At 33.6% G+C, this 15112-nt stretch overlaps 2 protein-coding genes across 12 annotated transcripts; both read right to left on the bottom strand.

The window, feature by feature from the left end:
- Positions 1 to 213: 213 nt before the first annotated feature.
- Positions 214 to 6590, bottom strand: LOC107934314 (signal peptide peptidase-like 4). Of its 2 annotated transcripts, none has more exons than XM_016866716.2 (14): positions 6266 to 6590; positions 4954 to 5112; positions 4691 to 4802; positions 3998 to 4114; positions 3719 to 3870; positions 3429 to 3611; positions 2760 to 2794; positions 2348 to 2504; positions 2117 to 2170; positions 1816 to 1908; positions 1553 to 1695; positions 1114 to 1184; positions 916 to 999; positions 214 to 786 (listed from the first exon to the last, which is right to left on the bottom strand). In XM_016866716.2, exons 1-14 carry the CDS (start codon positions 6395 to 6397, stop codon positions 671 to 673), a joined length of 1608 nt encoding a protein of 535 aa, XP_016722205.1. In that variant the 5' UTR covers positions 6398 to 6590; the 3' UTR covers positions 214 to 670. The 2 variants fall into 2 exon arrangements, with proteins under 2 accessions (XP_016722205.1, XP_016722204.1); XM_016866715.2 differs by having other exon boundaries at positions 2348 to 2510.
- Positions 6591 to 7273: 683 nt separating this feature from the next.
- On the bottom strand, positions 7274 to 14503 carry LOC107900882 (SKP1-like protein 21). 10 transcript variants are annotated; one of them, XR_005899753.1, is made up of 11 exons: positions 14329 to 14482; positions 12772 to 12943; positions 11609 to 11833; positions 11134 to 11325; positions 10936 to 11046; positions 10670 to 10748; positions 9855 to 9958; positions 9606 to 9784; positions 9216 to 9348; positions 8075 to 8116; positions 7274 to 7725 (listed from the first exon to the last, which is right to left on the bottom strand). XR_005899753.1 is itself a non-coding variant. In XM_041074757.1 (10 exons), the coding sequence occupies exons 2-9, from the start codon at positions 12805 to 12807 to the stop codon at positions 9228 to 9230; spliced, it is 1047 nt and encodes a 348-aa protein (XP_040930691.1). In that variant the 5' UTR covers positions 12808 to 12943; positions 14329 to 14503; the 3' UTR covers positions 7274 to 8180; positions 9216 to 9227. The 10 variants fall into 10 exon arrangements, 5 of the variants coding, with proteins under 5 accessions (XP_040930691.1, XP_040930694.1, XP_040930695.1 ...); XR_005899754.1 differs by having other exon boundaries at positions 7274 to 7730; XR_005899750.1 differs by having other exon boundaries at positions 8075 to 8180.
- Positions 14504 to 15112: the final 609 nt, after the last annotated feature.

Raw genomic sequence — 15112 nt, forward strand, 5'->3', positions numbered from 1 at the left:
TCAAAGAATTATAAAATAATACATAAGTATCAAAGTTTATTAAAATAAGAGTGATTTTGTTGTGACATCAATATCCGTTTTACAATCAATATTTAGGATTTGTTACTACTCCAAATTTCAAACTTCTGTCATCTTTGAAAGTGCAAACTTTATCACGTATTTGTAAAATATTTTTTTTTAATAATAATTTAGTCAAAATTAAAACGAAAATCCTTAAAAATATCACGACATTTCCACTACTTGCAACCCATAGTCATCATGGCTAAACAGCCATCTGAAATTTACATTTTGTTCTGAAATCCCTCGCTATTCAAAAGTCACGTTAGACTGTAGCTAGATTGAGAATCGAGGTAAGTTAAACCTTAAAATGAGAAGCATTATCTTCTGACCATTCAACCGAACAAGCATAGCTTTTGGTTTTAGGCTAATTTCAAACTCATTTGATCATAGATTTACAGAATCAATGGTAAAACCTCTTAGAGATTAGCTGAACTGGTTTAAAATTACTTAGGGTCAAGCTCTAAAGGTGTTGAAATAACTAGATAGCAAATATTACATGCTTCTTCTCTACAACCTAAAGGTTAAAAAGAGCATTTTTTTCAACTGTTTCTCTGCTAGAAACTAAAATTGGCTGACATTTGAGATACTTGTTTCTCATGGTTTATTACCGTTAATCTTTTTGTTGTAGCGGCTGAAGTTGCAAGTGGGGGCAAGGCCGTTCTGGTTCTCCTTGTGTCCACAGAGTTTTGAGATCACCTCTCTTTTTTCCCAATGTAATAAAGGTCCCTGCAATCCGAAACAAGTTATTCACGGTAAGAGAAATTAGGCGGAAGATAACATTTCATCTGGGGGTTTAAGAGCATGATGCGATGTACATTACATTGACTACGCTGTTTGTACCTCATTGCTACTTACCAAGTGTGAAAGGAACGATGTAAAGCAAAGCTGGTTGGCCATGCCCGTCCATCAGGTTCAAGGCCACATAAGTGACCAAAAGACCTGCGGAATGAAATTTAAAGAATTAACAAGCTGATGCGCAAGATGGTAGGAAAAGAAAATAGCTGGCAAACTTATAGATGGCAGCTTTTAAGGTTAATTACTATTTCTTTGTACCTAAACCATAGGCAGTCATTGCCCATACGAAGTAGCCTGCTCGAAGATTCATATTTGCTAGCCAATCATATCTGCAAAGTCACCAGCACCAGCAGTCAATGAACACACAAAAGGTCGGGAATCAAATTCTTCATTTGGAACAAATCTAATTACTATAACATGTAATGAAGATATTGAATACTGCAAAAACAAACAAAAGCAAATTTTTTCGTATTTAAACTTTAAACCATGGTGCACATTGAATTCAAACAATGGCACATTTGTAAGCCTTACGAATCTTGGCCCATTAAAAAAATAGAATCAGCATGTTTCAGTCTTATAGTTAATAAGGTCTTAAACTATACAAAAGCGAGAAAATCAACAAAAGATCGAAATTTAATTCCTAGATGGTAGCCATGAGAGAGTTACATATGGCTCAAAATGTTTCAAATGTTCAAACCTTAGTGAAAAGGCCACAAGGAGTCCAGGTAAGATTATGTCTCCAAATCCAATAACACTGTAACCACCCCAAGGATCAAACATCCGCGGAATTTTTAGTAGCATTGGTATGCCATCCTCTCCACTCCGATCGCCACGAGCTACCTAATATAGAAATTAATAACAAAATAAGATCATTCCCTAAATAGTCCAGCATATCCACAGAAAGAACATCAACCACCATCAGAATTCGATGCTGAAGAGATAATGTTTATAACTACTTACCACTATCATCACACTCTCATGAAACAACCATTTGGAAGCGAAGACCCAGAAGATATCATACAAGAAAGCACAACCCAAAAGAACCGTTCCAACCTGATTCAATAAAAATTCAACACTAAAAAGCATAAAAAATTTAAGCCATCTTCAATTATTCTCATATGTATACACTATACAACTAGATACATGCATATTTTATCCTCTGAGTGAAAAGTACATGGAGAGGATACAACCCACATAACAGCAAAACATGCAAGAACCCTGAGTAACAAGTAGAAAAAGCAAAACAAATCAAGGTACTCGCCTTGAGATTTGGTATACGAACAATCTGAAGGACCGTGATTATAAGCGCAATACCCTGATTGAGAGGAAAAGAGGGAAGGTTTAAATATCAGCACTTCACCATGATAAAGAGTGCAAATCAAACAAACTTTCCGAACATATTGGTTCTCAATGAGAAGGAATGCACCACAAGTGAATGCAATGCGGAAGGAAATATACATGTGAAGATAAGATGCTAGACATATTGTCTTACAAGAATATCTTGACCTATCCAGGCAAAGGAGATACGTCGATACACTGCCCAAACAACAGCGAATGCAATGCAGAAGGGACAAACAGCCAGTGTCAGATGGGAAACAGCTCCAAAGAAAGGCACTTTAATAAAAGATTCTGCAAAGCGTTGAAACCACCTGAAACTATATAAAACTTTAGTGTCAGTATCATATGAACTGTAAGTTGTTATTAAAACTTGAAAGAAAATATGCATATTCTAGGAATAGAGTTGCTTTTAAAACATTGAATAGAGATTTAGTTGCTGGCTTCCCTTTTCCACATATTTCTGAGAGAGACTTCGGTCTTAATGATGTTCAATTACAGTAAAGAAGAATAATTAAGAAGATGGACATGTAAACACAGAAAAAACAATCAAGAGGGAATATGCATACCTTGATAACAAAGCCACCAAGCACATTTGCAGACCCTGCAAGCACAAAGGGATGCCATGGATTAACATTCATCTCAAAAGAGTTTTCCCCTACCCCTACCCCCAACCCTTTCTATCAGGCCTTAGCACAAGAGAAGGTAAGAGTAATGCAACTTGGAATTCAGATGTGGCTTCTGATTAAGTAATTTTTACATCCAGGCATATTTATTGAGCAAATCTTTTCAATTGAGGTTCAAAGAGAATTGCAGATAGTCATGGTTCGCACACTAAGTTATAGATGAACAACTACCATCTTTAAAAAGTTACATTGACCAAGATGAAACTTTTCTTGTTGGTAACATATCTTTTGGATTAGTTATTGAAAAGATTTTGGTAACTTTGTACCAGCTAGCATAGATTGACCGACGTGACTTTTCAGTGCAATACGCTTGGCTTAGAACTTTTGGTAAGATTTTCCAAAGCAGCACAGGTCTCACAGGAATAAGAGAATTATATAGAAAAGGAAGACTAGCATTGTTAATAAAATCTTAAAACTGACCGTAAAAGATATTGGGAACCATAGGAGGTCATATGAAGTAGCTCAGTGAAAACTTGTAAACTACCAGTAAAAAGATGGAGGAAATAAGCAACACTGCACTAAGCATACGAATATATGGGTAAAGGCACACACCTCTACTCCACCGATGCAAAACAGAACCACCAGGACCTCAACAAACCAGAACGACATAAGCTTGTAAAGCATGACCAAGAAACATGAAGCAAACACAACAAAGAGAACTGCTGACATTGTATTTATGTCAACAAAACCACTTGAACCTGCACTTCCCACTTGTAGAAATTCTTCTGATGCATCCTGCGCATACAACATCAATCAGCACATTATCGGGGTGAATGATTGAATAATATTGGATATGGCAAAAAGTACATAAAAGATTTTCTTCTAAAAGGGTATAAAGAAACCTTTAGTAGCTTGTCTTGCTCAATAGCAACTTCTCTAGCAGTCCATGCAGACCAATAAGAAGCAAGCAAAATGGTACCAACAGCCATTAGCCACAGAAAAACTTCAGCAATATCAACTGCCGGACGCTTTGGGGAGTAAAGCGCAACAGAAACTACATAAAGATGAAAACTGCAAACAATTTAAATCCTAATATATCACCAAGCAAGGAAAAGGAGCTGAAGAAAATATTGCTCCAGAACAACAAAAAGGAATTAATGCAGCAAAAAAGAAAGGCATACCCCTGGTGTTATTATTTATATAATTTTCCAAATTGGAACCAGCGTCCTGAGGAAGCATGACAGCAGGTATTTTTATATTTACATCAGCATCTGATTCACAAACCATCTTGAAGAGTTCTGTAGAAAAAGATTAACTAGCTCAGTATTCAGAAAGCAAAAATAACTTTTGGACTGTTCATAACCGCTCATGAATGTAAATTTGTAATCAGCTATTATAATAAATTCTATATTTTCAATGTAACATTTTCTATCCCTTTATGGCTCAATTATTGAAAAGGGTACTATCAAAACAGCTACATAGAGTATTTGGACAGAGAATGAATGATATCTACAAACATATCACCCTAAAAAAAGATCTTATGAGTAATTTTCCGATCACAGTTGCAGTAGAGTTAACATTTTTCACATGACAAGATATCATAAACCAAAATATATGCCCACAAAATTTCTCCAAATTTCCAACTTGAAGCAATAGTTTTATCATGTGTTCTGCACAGAAGCTCTTCTTTTTCTTTGGATAACAAACAAAAACTTACTATAAAATGAAGATCTATCCATCAAGGCGATGCTTCTACAACAGGCAGATACCACATGAATATGGATTGCGTAAGGAGCTAATCTTCACTACACGACTCCAGCAAGATGTTCAAACTCTTGCGTTATCCAAATAAGTGATGAAAGGACATAAAATACCTGTTTGGTTGTTTATTATGAGGATTGCAGAAGCACCAGCTTCTTCAGCAACATTTGCCTTCACAGTGAAACTACAGTTACCCCGATGCACTAGAATGACCTCCCCTGTAAGCTGCCGACACACAAGATATTCAACGTTATGAGAGAGTAAAGGAACAAGTGAAAGAGCAACTGATCAGATGAAAGCACAAGCAAATGTTAGAAAGAATATATCAAGGAGTCAAATTGGATGAAGACTGTAAAAAGATGAAAAATTCAAAAACCTGATTCCTAGGTTTGCTGCAGCAATCAGGAGGATCTGCAAGTGCAAGCCTGGTATGATTTGCATGCTTTTCCTTCGATTCCAAAGTAGGTCCAAAACGAGCACCAACACCAACATACTCAGTGTTTTCTAAACCATCAATCCAGATGGGGACTTTTACCTATAAAAGAAATTCGATCAAATAAAATATAAAAAGTCCATATTCATAATTATGAAAACAATAAACTGGAGAAAAGAGATATGAATAAACAAGCAGCATTTCTAACTTCAAAGGACAGCAAAGAAGTAAGAAAATCAACTATTGCATATATAACTTAGAAGCAAAAGAAGAAAGCAACAAGGTGCAAGAGTATTTTCAACAAATTCAAGCTGAATTCGAGTTGCAAATATTTTGGAGATTGAAGACATTCCAATAAAATGTTATCATCCAAGTAAAATATAATTCTGATATACTTTAAAATTTGAGGAGATATCAAAGTTCCCTTCGGCTAATAGGAAATGCTCTAAAGTGTTTCATCATGCCAATATAGCAGGAATAAAATACTACTCTATGTTGCTTGGACTCTTCATTTTTCCTGAAGTATCCTTGACCGACACCTATGTCAGACACATTGGACATGAGTACGGGGATATGACCCTTCAAGGATCCTCCAAATACATGAAAAGCTTTAAAAATTTGAACATATCTGTATTTAACATTCACACCAAAGTCGGATTAACAGAAGTCCTAGTTAAGTCGAAGTCATTATCCCTTTCACAAAAAAAAAAAAAGGTCAAAATCATTATTCAGCCTAGTTTAACCAAAGCTTTTTTCCTTTTGATGCATAAAAACAAAACAAAAAATTGATTTAGTTCATAAAAACAAGTAAAGTGGATTAAGTTCACCTCCCAACCTCAACAACGAAATTAAGAGAAAGGAAAAACAGAAAAAGCCTACATCACAATAATTTAGTTCATAGAAAAATTGACCACTTCAGTTTCCCTTTATCCACACCAAAATTAAAGTAAGTCCCGAGAAAACATTAACTTTTTTCCATCACGACCAAACCACAAAATAAGCCCAAAATTAAAAAAAGAAAAAAAAAGGATATTCCCACCATTTTCTCAGTAATCAACCAGGAAGAGCAAAAAGACAAAAGTCATAATTTGAAGTAAATAAAAACATTCAAACTACTTATCGAATTTAATAGAACATGTAAACCGCAAATCAAGGACAAGAACAAAAAGCTAGATTCTTTCATCATCCCTCCAATTTCTCAGCAACCAATCAAACATGGACCCAAAAAAAAAGTTCAGAACTTTTAAAGGAATACCAGAACAAAGTTATTAGCACACCCAGGTCTCTTTGGAGCAACGTTGTCCTGATGAACTATGTCCCCAGCTGAAACGAACCCAGCACTCAAAATTACTATTAAAATTACGATAAACACAATATTAATTTCCATATTTGGAAAGAATCACCATAAAAAAAGAAAAGGAGAGAAATAAATTGGTTTTAGGGGTTTTTTCCTTCCTCCTTTTTGTTCAGAGAACTTTTTTTAAAAAAGAACTATCAGAAAGTACAGAAGATGGAAGCATGAAGGAAATGAAGATGAAAAATATCGCTTTTGTTTTGTTTTGTTTCTTTTTTTACTCACTTGGTTGAGTTGTCGTTATGAGGTTCGGACATGAAATAAACAGTGAGGAAATGCCTTTTACTCTTGTCCTGTGTTGTTCACGCTCTGGTCGAAGTGTGCATTTCACGCAATTTCATTTTTGGGTGCACTGATCCTTGCTCAAGGGAAGAAATAAGTTTTAGGCTTTTAACTTTATGTTGAAGATTGTTTATGATAATAATAATAATAAAAGAGTTCACTTTTAGTATTAATTTTAGTAAAATCCAAACTGTTTTATTACTGTTCGTATCTGTGAATTTTAATAGAATATGAATGGGTTCCTTTATGTATTGAAATTATAATAATTCGGATTAAAATTCAATTGAAAAATTACCGACTAAACTTTTTAAAAAAATCATATATTAAAATAATTATATAGATAATTTAATTTATTTAAAAATAAAATAAAATAACCACCATATCATGATTTTGAACTTGAGTAAACAAGATTTTTAAGATCTTTAACTTTCCAACACATTCAAAATCTGATTAATAAAATTATTTAATTATTTAATTAATAATTATAATTTTAAAAAATCATGATTTAAATATTTTTATTTCTTTCGGGATGTACCATAAGACCAGTTCATATTGATATTAAATATTAATCATAAATGAATATAATGTTTTTAATAAAAGAAAAAGAGAAATGGGAAGCCACAAACAAAAGGGAATGATTCTGTTTTTTACTACTTAGCGACAAGTGTAGTTGAAAAACGGAAAACGCGTGGGTCAATATATCATAATAGAGAGCTACTGAAGCTCAAAGGTTACCGGCTACTGTCTAAAATGGTTAAAAGTTTCCGTATGGACCGTACAGATTTCCTGGTATATTTACAACTACAACTGAAACAGGTAATGTCAACCACACTGATTTCTTGGTTAACTATTGGTCGAATTCCATTCCCAACCATTCGAAGCGAAACACGTGTTGGTAGAGATGGACCTGAGCTCAGGGGAATATCATATGGGTTTCTCTAGACAGAAGGCACTGGAGCTGCCAAGGAAGTGGGGCCCACATGGTCGGCTACTCACAGACGCACTATCTTTAATGGACGAATCACACGTGTGGACCCCCTCTCAGGATGGGAGAAGGATAACTTCAGCTGAACCTTTTTCTTTTCTTGTCAATACATACACCATACCATATAGATAGGATATAATTCGGATTATAATAATGTCATGATTGTACTATATGACCCGATAATTTTGAACATATACCATCACAGCACAACACAACAAAGAAAAACTAACATCAGTGTATCAAAATCTATATAATACCAATTATTAATGTCTCAAAACTATAATAAAATATATAATACCTTAAGTAATATTATAACACGAGAATATACACAAAGATGATATGAATAAAATACAGTAAAAAGAAGTTGCACTCAGAATCAAAATTGCAGCCTGACTAAGCACAACAAAGAAAAATAAACTTTAAAAAGGAAATTAAAAACTCACAAAGGATCCACAATGCCCTTCTAGAAGCCATCTTTCATCCACCTGCAAAGCATCTCATCAAAAATTTTCAGGCATACCTTCATTGTGAATCACCTCTGCTCCGGATCTGAGTCTTGCCATACAAAATTATTTTAGTGTTGCTTCTTTTACTATTTTGATCAAACAAATGAAGAAAATCAAGTTCGGTTTTAACTTTCAAATGATAAACCATCACGAGAATGAACATGTTGCATTAAAGTAAATGAAAGTCCGAGATAATCTGATTAAAAGCTAGTTTGACAATACTTTTGAAAGTGCTGTGAGAAAGTGCTTTTAAAAAGTTTAATTTAAAATTTGAGGGTTTAGTATTGTTGTCAAAAAATACTTTTGAGAAATAAAATGTACATTTTAGACATGTTATTATCAAATAACAAATATGCATTTAAATAAAATTTAAATTAGTTAATATTATTATATTTTAGTAAGAATATAAAAAAATTATTATAACTTCTTGTTAATATTTTAACGTATGAAATATAAATTTTAAATATTTTTAAGTAATACATATTAATTACTTATAAAATTTAATTAGAATATATAAACTATATTTTAAATATTTAAATATAACCATTAAATATTTGTAATTAGTATTTTAAAAAATATTTTTTATTTTTAATTAATAATTTTAACATATTTGTAATTAAACACCAAGAAGAAAAAAAATACTATGTTATTGGAGGGGTGAAAAAGTAATTAAGCATTAAAAGTGCTTTTGAGAGAGGAAAATACTATGTTATTAAAAGTGCTTTTGAAAAACACTTCTGAAAAGTCAAAAATTCCAGTAAAAAACAACTTGTTCTGCACAGCTTTTATTCCAAAAGTGCTTTTAGAGCTAGAAGTGCTTTTTTTAAGCACAGAAGAATAGGCCCTAAAACTTTCACAAGCAACCACACTAGACTATGTTGCTCCAACGTTTCATTTTGCTAAAAGTATCCCTGTCTGACATATTTGATAATGGGGGCGGGAATATGTGCCCTTCAAATACATGGAAAAGCTTCAAAACTTTTTAACATACTTGTGTCAAACAAATATCCGTATCTGACACCTAAATCCAAGTAACATAGACACTAAAACTTACGAAAGAAAAGAGAGAGCAGCATACCTGCATATCTCCTTATGAACCCTTGCCATTAAGTGACAAATGCACTGGTTTCTTTTCTTGGCCTAAAGAGAGAATTTCTTGCATTCTTTCCGGCCAATCTGAATTCAATCTACGGGCAAAATCTTCCACCTCCCTACACAACATAAAAAGGACTGGTAGGGCTAATCTATAAATTTCCTCCAAAATCGTGTATGTAATAATTATTAAGATATTAACTTTGTTGCTTCATCAGGTACAATATTCATCTTTGTCTGCTTACCAATTGAAGAATATGCAAACACTAAGCCTCATGGCAAAATCCAGGGAAATGTGACCACTTTGTCTTTCAATGCTCCAGAGAGTGGAGAAGAAGAAGCAAGGAAGAAGATTTACAAGGAAAAATCACCTTACCTATCAATTTTTTCCTTCAATGTCGGATCAATCTCATCATCAATATCACCATCGTCAAACTCGTTCTTATTGGGAAAAATATCATCTTCGACATCCTGTAAGTTTGTGGTAGCACCAACACTGGGCAGAATCTGACGAACTTCAGCACTACGGCATACAGAGTTAAGACCATTTGACTCCTGAACATGAGAACTTCAGAAACCTGACAGTATTGAAAGAAAGAAAAAGGATGAATGGAGAGGTCCAGACCTTATTATGGTTTTTAGTGGCCTCATGAGCAGACGTGCTCTTCTGCAAATCTTTTCTTCTTCGGTTCTTCTTTTTACTCTTTGAAGTTTTAATCCCTTTAGAATCTGCAAAATAAAATTCCCTTACCTCCTATAAGGCCTTCAGAAAGAACTAAAAAAAGAAGACTGGGAGGTTTCTGGTATACATAAAAGCAGCACAACTTTAAAAGATTACAATTGTGGTGTATAAAACTTATGTAGAATTAGAATTTTAAACAATTTATCCATTACGAGATATCCATAAAAGAGCCTGAAATCTCAACAATTTTTAACTGTAGTTTGTTGGAAAATTATTCTAGATTAAGTTCCTAGACCATGATGACTGAAGGAAACATCAATTATTTTTTAATCCTATGCTATAAAAAGTTCGAAACAGGTCATCTTGTAACATCTTCCAAGAAAGGTCCTATCCTTTTGATGTCTTCATAATTTACCATCAAACAGGATTATGATAAAACACAAAACAATTTGCTTTTCTTCAATTTTGGCCACTATCATTCACTCCTCAGTTCCTCACACTCACAAATGACTGCAGAGAAATAGAAGACATTTTGACATCGGGATTGACACATGAGACGCAACCACAGGAGCAAAAGTGCTAAACTATTCTCTATAGGAGGAGGTATTTAATCAGTAAAACCATCTCTTCTGCTAATTTAAGCAGGTCAACCAACCAAAATAGTCATGAAACACAGAAAGCTATACAGAACTACAATCATTTGGACGGAAAAATAAATATATGCTGACAATCTATGTTAGAGAAAAACTTAAGTATACCTCCATCATCTCCATTAATAAATGACAAGAGGTCATCAACTGAACGATCATCAACAAGCTCTTCGTCAACCTCAACATTCTGAAACATAGAAATCCCGACTTATTTGCATGCATTTTTTAAGTAGGGAGTTGAAAAATGACGCCTTGAAAAATTAATTGACAAAGCAATGTCAACCATATAAACATGCTACTAAGAAGTAAGAAGTAAAGCAGAACAGTTAATAAATAACCAGCATGAAAGCAGCAGAAAACAAGAGCCCAGTCACCTTTAGTTTCTCCCTCTCTTTTAGTTCCTTTCTCTTTTTTGCATACAATCTATTTAACAGTCGAATGCGTGGGTCATCGGTGGCATTTTTCAGAGGCTCCAGCTTTTCTTCCTAAACCAACAAAGTAAGTACTAAAATAAGAAAAGAGATTAAGAGAACAGATAAAAAAATAAAGCAGGTTCCACTAGCACCAGACACCTCAGTAAGATCATCAGGCAAATGAAATATCTCACGTATCTCCTCAGGAGCTTTCCCTTCAATAATTCGTGCAAGGGCACGACTAGTAAGATCAACTAGAGGCTTTAACTGAAGGCTGTCAGCGGCAGATGTCAACTCACAGAGCCTCTTTGTGTCCATTCGGGTAAACTTCTCATCAAAAGATTTGCGCTCCTTCAAACAGGAACAAGAACATGCAAAGGAAGGAAACAAGGAAGATCAGAGTCAGTTTGTTATATGGAATTGAATATCCTAGAAACATGTTTTCCTTCTTCCTTTTGCAAAAAGAAGTGGCTAAGGAAACAAGTATACAAAGAAAGCCATTCTATACCTAAAGAATGGAATTTTTTGGCTCCATTTATGCCACTCCAGAAAGATTAAACATCTACTAAAGAAAGCAAGAGGAGAGCATCAGACATAAGAGGCAAATGCTAATTGAGAATTACGTTGAACCTACCTTGTTCGAGCGGCCAGGCACCTGATGAAACCGACAATAATCGAGGATTAGACTTAACATGGCAGGATTGACTTGCTGGGGAAGAGATATAGCATAATTCTTGGAGGATCCCATGCCTTTTTGTATAACTTCATGACATATCATGGGACAGAACATTGCAATCTCCTGTTCAACTTGTTGGATTGAGCCATCAACAGTTTGAAGCCAAATATAAGACTTCATTATCTGAGACAAATCCAACAATCCTTCAGAATCAAAATTTAAGGATATACTCAAAAACAAACCAAGGATACTAAAGTATAATTGTCAGGATCGCAAACTGTTACAAGAAATTCTATGCCATCTAACAACTAAACAGTTAACTCAATCCTTCCTCTACCCAGTCTGAGTTTGAAATTACCCATATCCCATCATTCAAACACTCAAACAGCATATTTTTTGGGTACTCATTGAACCCTACCAAGCAAACTATGTAAGGCACAAATTTCACCAGACAGAAACATAGTTTTCATTCACAACATGGCGTCCATCTAACCAAACTCAAGGAAGTTGTAGACAAAATTGTTAAAAATACAAAAAAATAAAAATCAATCTAGCCCATCTCAAGGAAGGCTATACACATGATGCTAAAAATAAAAACAAACAATAATTGTGCACAGCACAGTAATTAGGTCCATGTTACACCAGAGCTAAATATTTTGCTAAATACCCAGGATACGTATTTGCTAGAGAAGTACATGTAATAATGAACAATATGTCATTTATGCCTACAAAAGGAATCCTAAAGAATACAAAAGAATCTGCTCTAATACAAATAATAAATATCAAACTAGCCTATCTTAAGGAAGTTATACACATAATGGTTAAAAAAACAAACAAACAATAATTGTTCACAGCACGGTAATTAGGCCCATGTTACACCAGAGCTAAATATTTTGATAAATACCCAAGATATTGTATTTGCTAGAGAAGTACATGTAATAATGAACAACATGTCATTTATACCTACAAAAGGAACCCTAAAGAATACAAAAGAACCTGCACTATTGTAGGATATATAGTAAATGGTTCATAACCTAAAATGTAAAATAAGAGAATAGAAAGTAGGATGTACCTTACCTCTGTTCATTATGATCAAAGGGAAAACAACACAATAAACTTACCTCAGGCTTTATGACTGCCATATCAATCTCTGACATTTGAAAGGATATTTGAAACACAGAAAAAGGTATCTCTGTACTGCTTATTGTAGTAGTATACTCTGGCACTCACAAGCTTGAATACAGTAAATCAGACAACAGCTATGCACTTCTTAAGTGACATAGACTCTCAAACCTGTAATAAGTTTCCCAAGTACTATTAATCAGTGGCAATTTCTCACTTGCATCAACATTGATTCAGAAGTAGATCTCAATAGGTACGTAAACCAGCAATTTGATGCTGTTCAAGCAGGAAAATGAAGAAGAAAGAATGATATGCAGCAGAGTTACAGACAGATCTTTCAGTTTTTGTTAAATAACTGCACAGTTAAACAATTGTATTAAATTAAAGTCAAGCTTCCGCATTTAAGTAGTAATTAATAAACAGGTCACAAAATAAACTGATTCTGTCAAACACATTTTTAATTAATTCTGCGTGTGTTTGAGCCTTATAGTATGGTTTCAACAAATGAGGCATAACAAGCCGTTAGAAATACAAAACTCTGAATTAATACATGTTCTTGCTAAAGCTAACACTGAAATGTTTGCTCTATCCCACTACAAGACAAAACTTGAGTATCTAAGGGCTCATGAATCATGGCACAACCATTAAGCATACAGATAGTTTCAACAGCAGCAAGCCAAGCAGGATCCGTGGTAGCATTATTCCCTCATGGGAAGTCAACACAAAAGTTCCTGTTCTCAATTGAGCTTGACACCTCTGGTTAAACAGTTCCCTGGAAAAACTATTTCTAGTATTACAACTATTCCACCTCTATTACCGTTTATAAACATAAAATTCATCAATTTAACTTTTAAAATCAGATGTTCAACTTATGGCAACTTAAATCATTACCGCGAAGAAAAGCTATGTGCCTTTCCAGTTGTTAGAACTACCGAAATATCACATGGCCGCCAAAATTTTCATTTGCCAAGTTTCTCGAAAATAGAACAAGATAAAGGAACTGTTTTTCTTCCGTTCTAACAGTTCTTTTACCCAAAAACAACTTCAACAGCTTGCAGACTAAACGCTAACCTAATATCGTGCATGCATCAATTATTCTAAAATCTAAATACAACGAAGAATACCTAATTCATGATTAATTTTGTTTCATTTTCCTATACTTTTTTTCCTGTTTTGCCAGTCATATTCGTTTTCTCAGCAAACAAACATCTTCTAATAAATAAAAACACATAGAGCAACAAATCAATATAAATAAATCTAAAAATCAAACAAAAACGAATTAATCACAGTTCATACCTAGCTCACAGAGCCTGAAAGCTAATTCACCGGATACGTATAAATTAAACAAATTTTAATAAAAAATAATAAAGTGAAAGACATTTCTGTCGCAAATTAATCCGTTAAAGAAACGAAACAATGAAGGAATGATTCAAAAAAGTAAGTCTCTGCAGGTAAGTGTAAAAACGATTTTCTAGTTCACTTCAATGCTTAATATATAGTAATTCATTATATTCTTTTTGCAAATTATAAGCAATACGTCGTTGTATTGATTGTACCTTCGAGAAAAAAGCAGTGGAGATTTCAGTGCTTTCGAACTACAGAGATATGGCGGTGGTCGGCGAACTCAGAAAGGATAACTGCCAGAGAGGGAGGCGAGAAAGGAAAATAGTGTGTTTTTTTTTTATTTTGGGGTGTACTTTTTAAAATTTTAGTTAATTAATGGACCGGATTGGACTCAATTAAAAATTTAGTCTTGTTTATTAAGTTTGAGTCTAACTCAACTTGAAAAATGAGTTTAAAGTTTTACTCAAACTTGATTTGAATAAAAATGTTAAAATTTGGGTTTAATCCGGTCCGTTTATATTAATTTTTATATTATTTTTTATATAATTTTAAAATATATATAATACATCAAAATAAATATTTCTTAATAAATTAAAAAAAAATTTTAAAAATATGTATACTTAAATAATAAAAGATGCAACTTAACAAGCAAATTTCTCTAAAATAATAACAAAATTAACAAATGTCTTTAAAATAATAACAAAATTAACAATAAAATAAGTTTTATACAATATCTAAATAATAACAAAATAGTAAAATGGTAGCAAAATAGAGAAAAAACAATAAGAAAATAAAATTAAAAAAACAAAAAAAAATAGATTTTTTTGGCCTTAAATGAATTCGAGTCGGATCGGGCTCGGGCCAAAAATGCCTTATCCGAGGCCTGGTCCATTTTTTAAACAGGTCTTTTTTTTGTTCAAGTCCATTTTTCGGGCCTATATTTTTGCCCAAACCCTCCCACATTTCGAGCGGGTCTTTGGGCCGGGCTAGGTGGCC

The sequence above is a fragment of the Gossypium hirsutum genome, chromosome A08 (genome assembly GCF_007990345.1).
Source record: "Gossypium hirsutum isolate 1008001.06 chromosome A08, Gossypium_hirsutum_v2.1, whole genome shotgun sequence".
Taxonomy (NCBI): domain Eukaryota; kingdom Viridiplantae; phylum Streptophyta; class Magnoliopsida; order Malvales; family Malvaceae; genus Gossypium; species Gossypium hirsutum.

Coding starts and splice junctions, on each gene's coding strand:
- LOC107900882 (XM_041074757.1), bottom strand. CDS start 12,807: ATGTCAGAGATTGATATGGCAGTCATAAAGCCTGAG. Junction 11,047..11,133: donor TGCCTGATGATCTTACTGAG/GTGTCTGGTGCT, acceptor TTGTTGGTTTAG/GAAGAAAAGCTGGAGCCTCT. Junction 9,785..9,854: donor CCACTAAAAACCATAATAAG/GTCTGGACCTCT, acceptor TCTCATGTTCAG/GAGTCAAATGGTCTTAACTC.
- LOC107934314 (XM_016866715.2), bottom strand. CDS start 6,397: ATGGAAATTAATATTGTGTTTATCGTAATTTTAATAGTAATTTTGAGT. Junction 4,803..4,953: donor GCAGCAAACCTAGGAATCAG/GTTTTTGAATTT, acceptor GTGTGTCGGCAG/CTTACAGGGGAGGTCATTCT. Junction 2,795..3,428: donor TTTGCATCGGTGGAGTAGAG/GTGTGTGCCTTT, acceptor TTGTGCTTGCAG/GGTCTGCAAATGTGCTTGGT.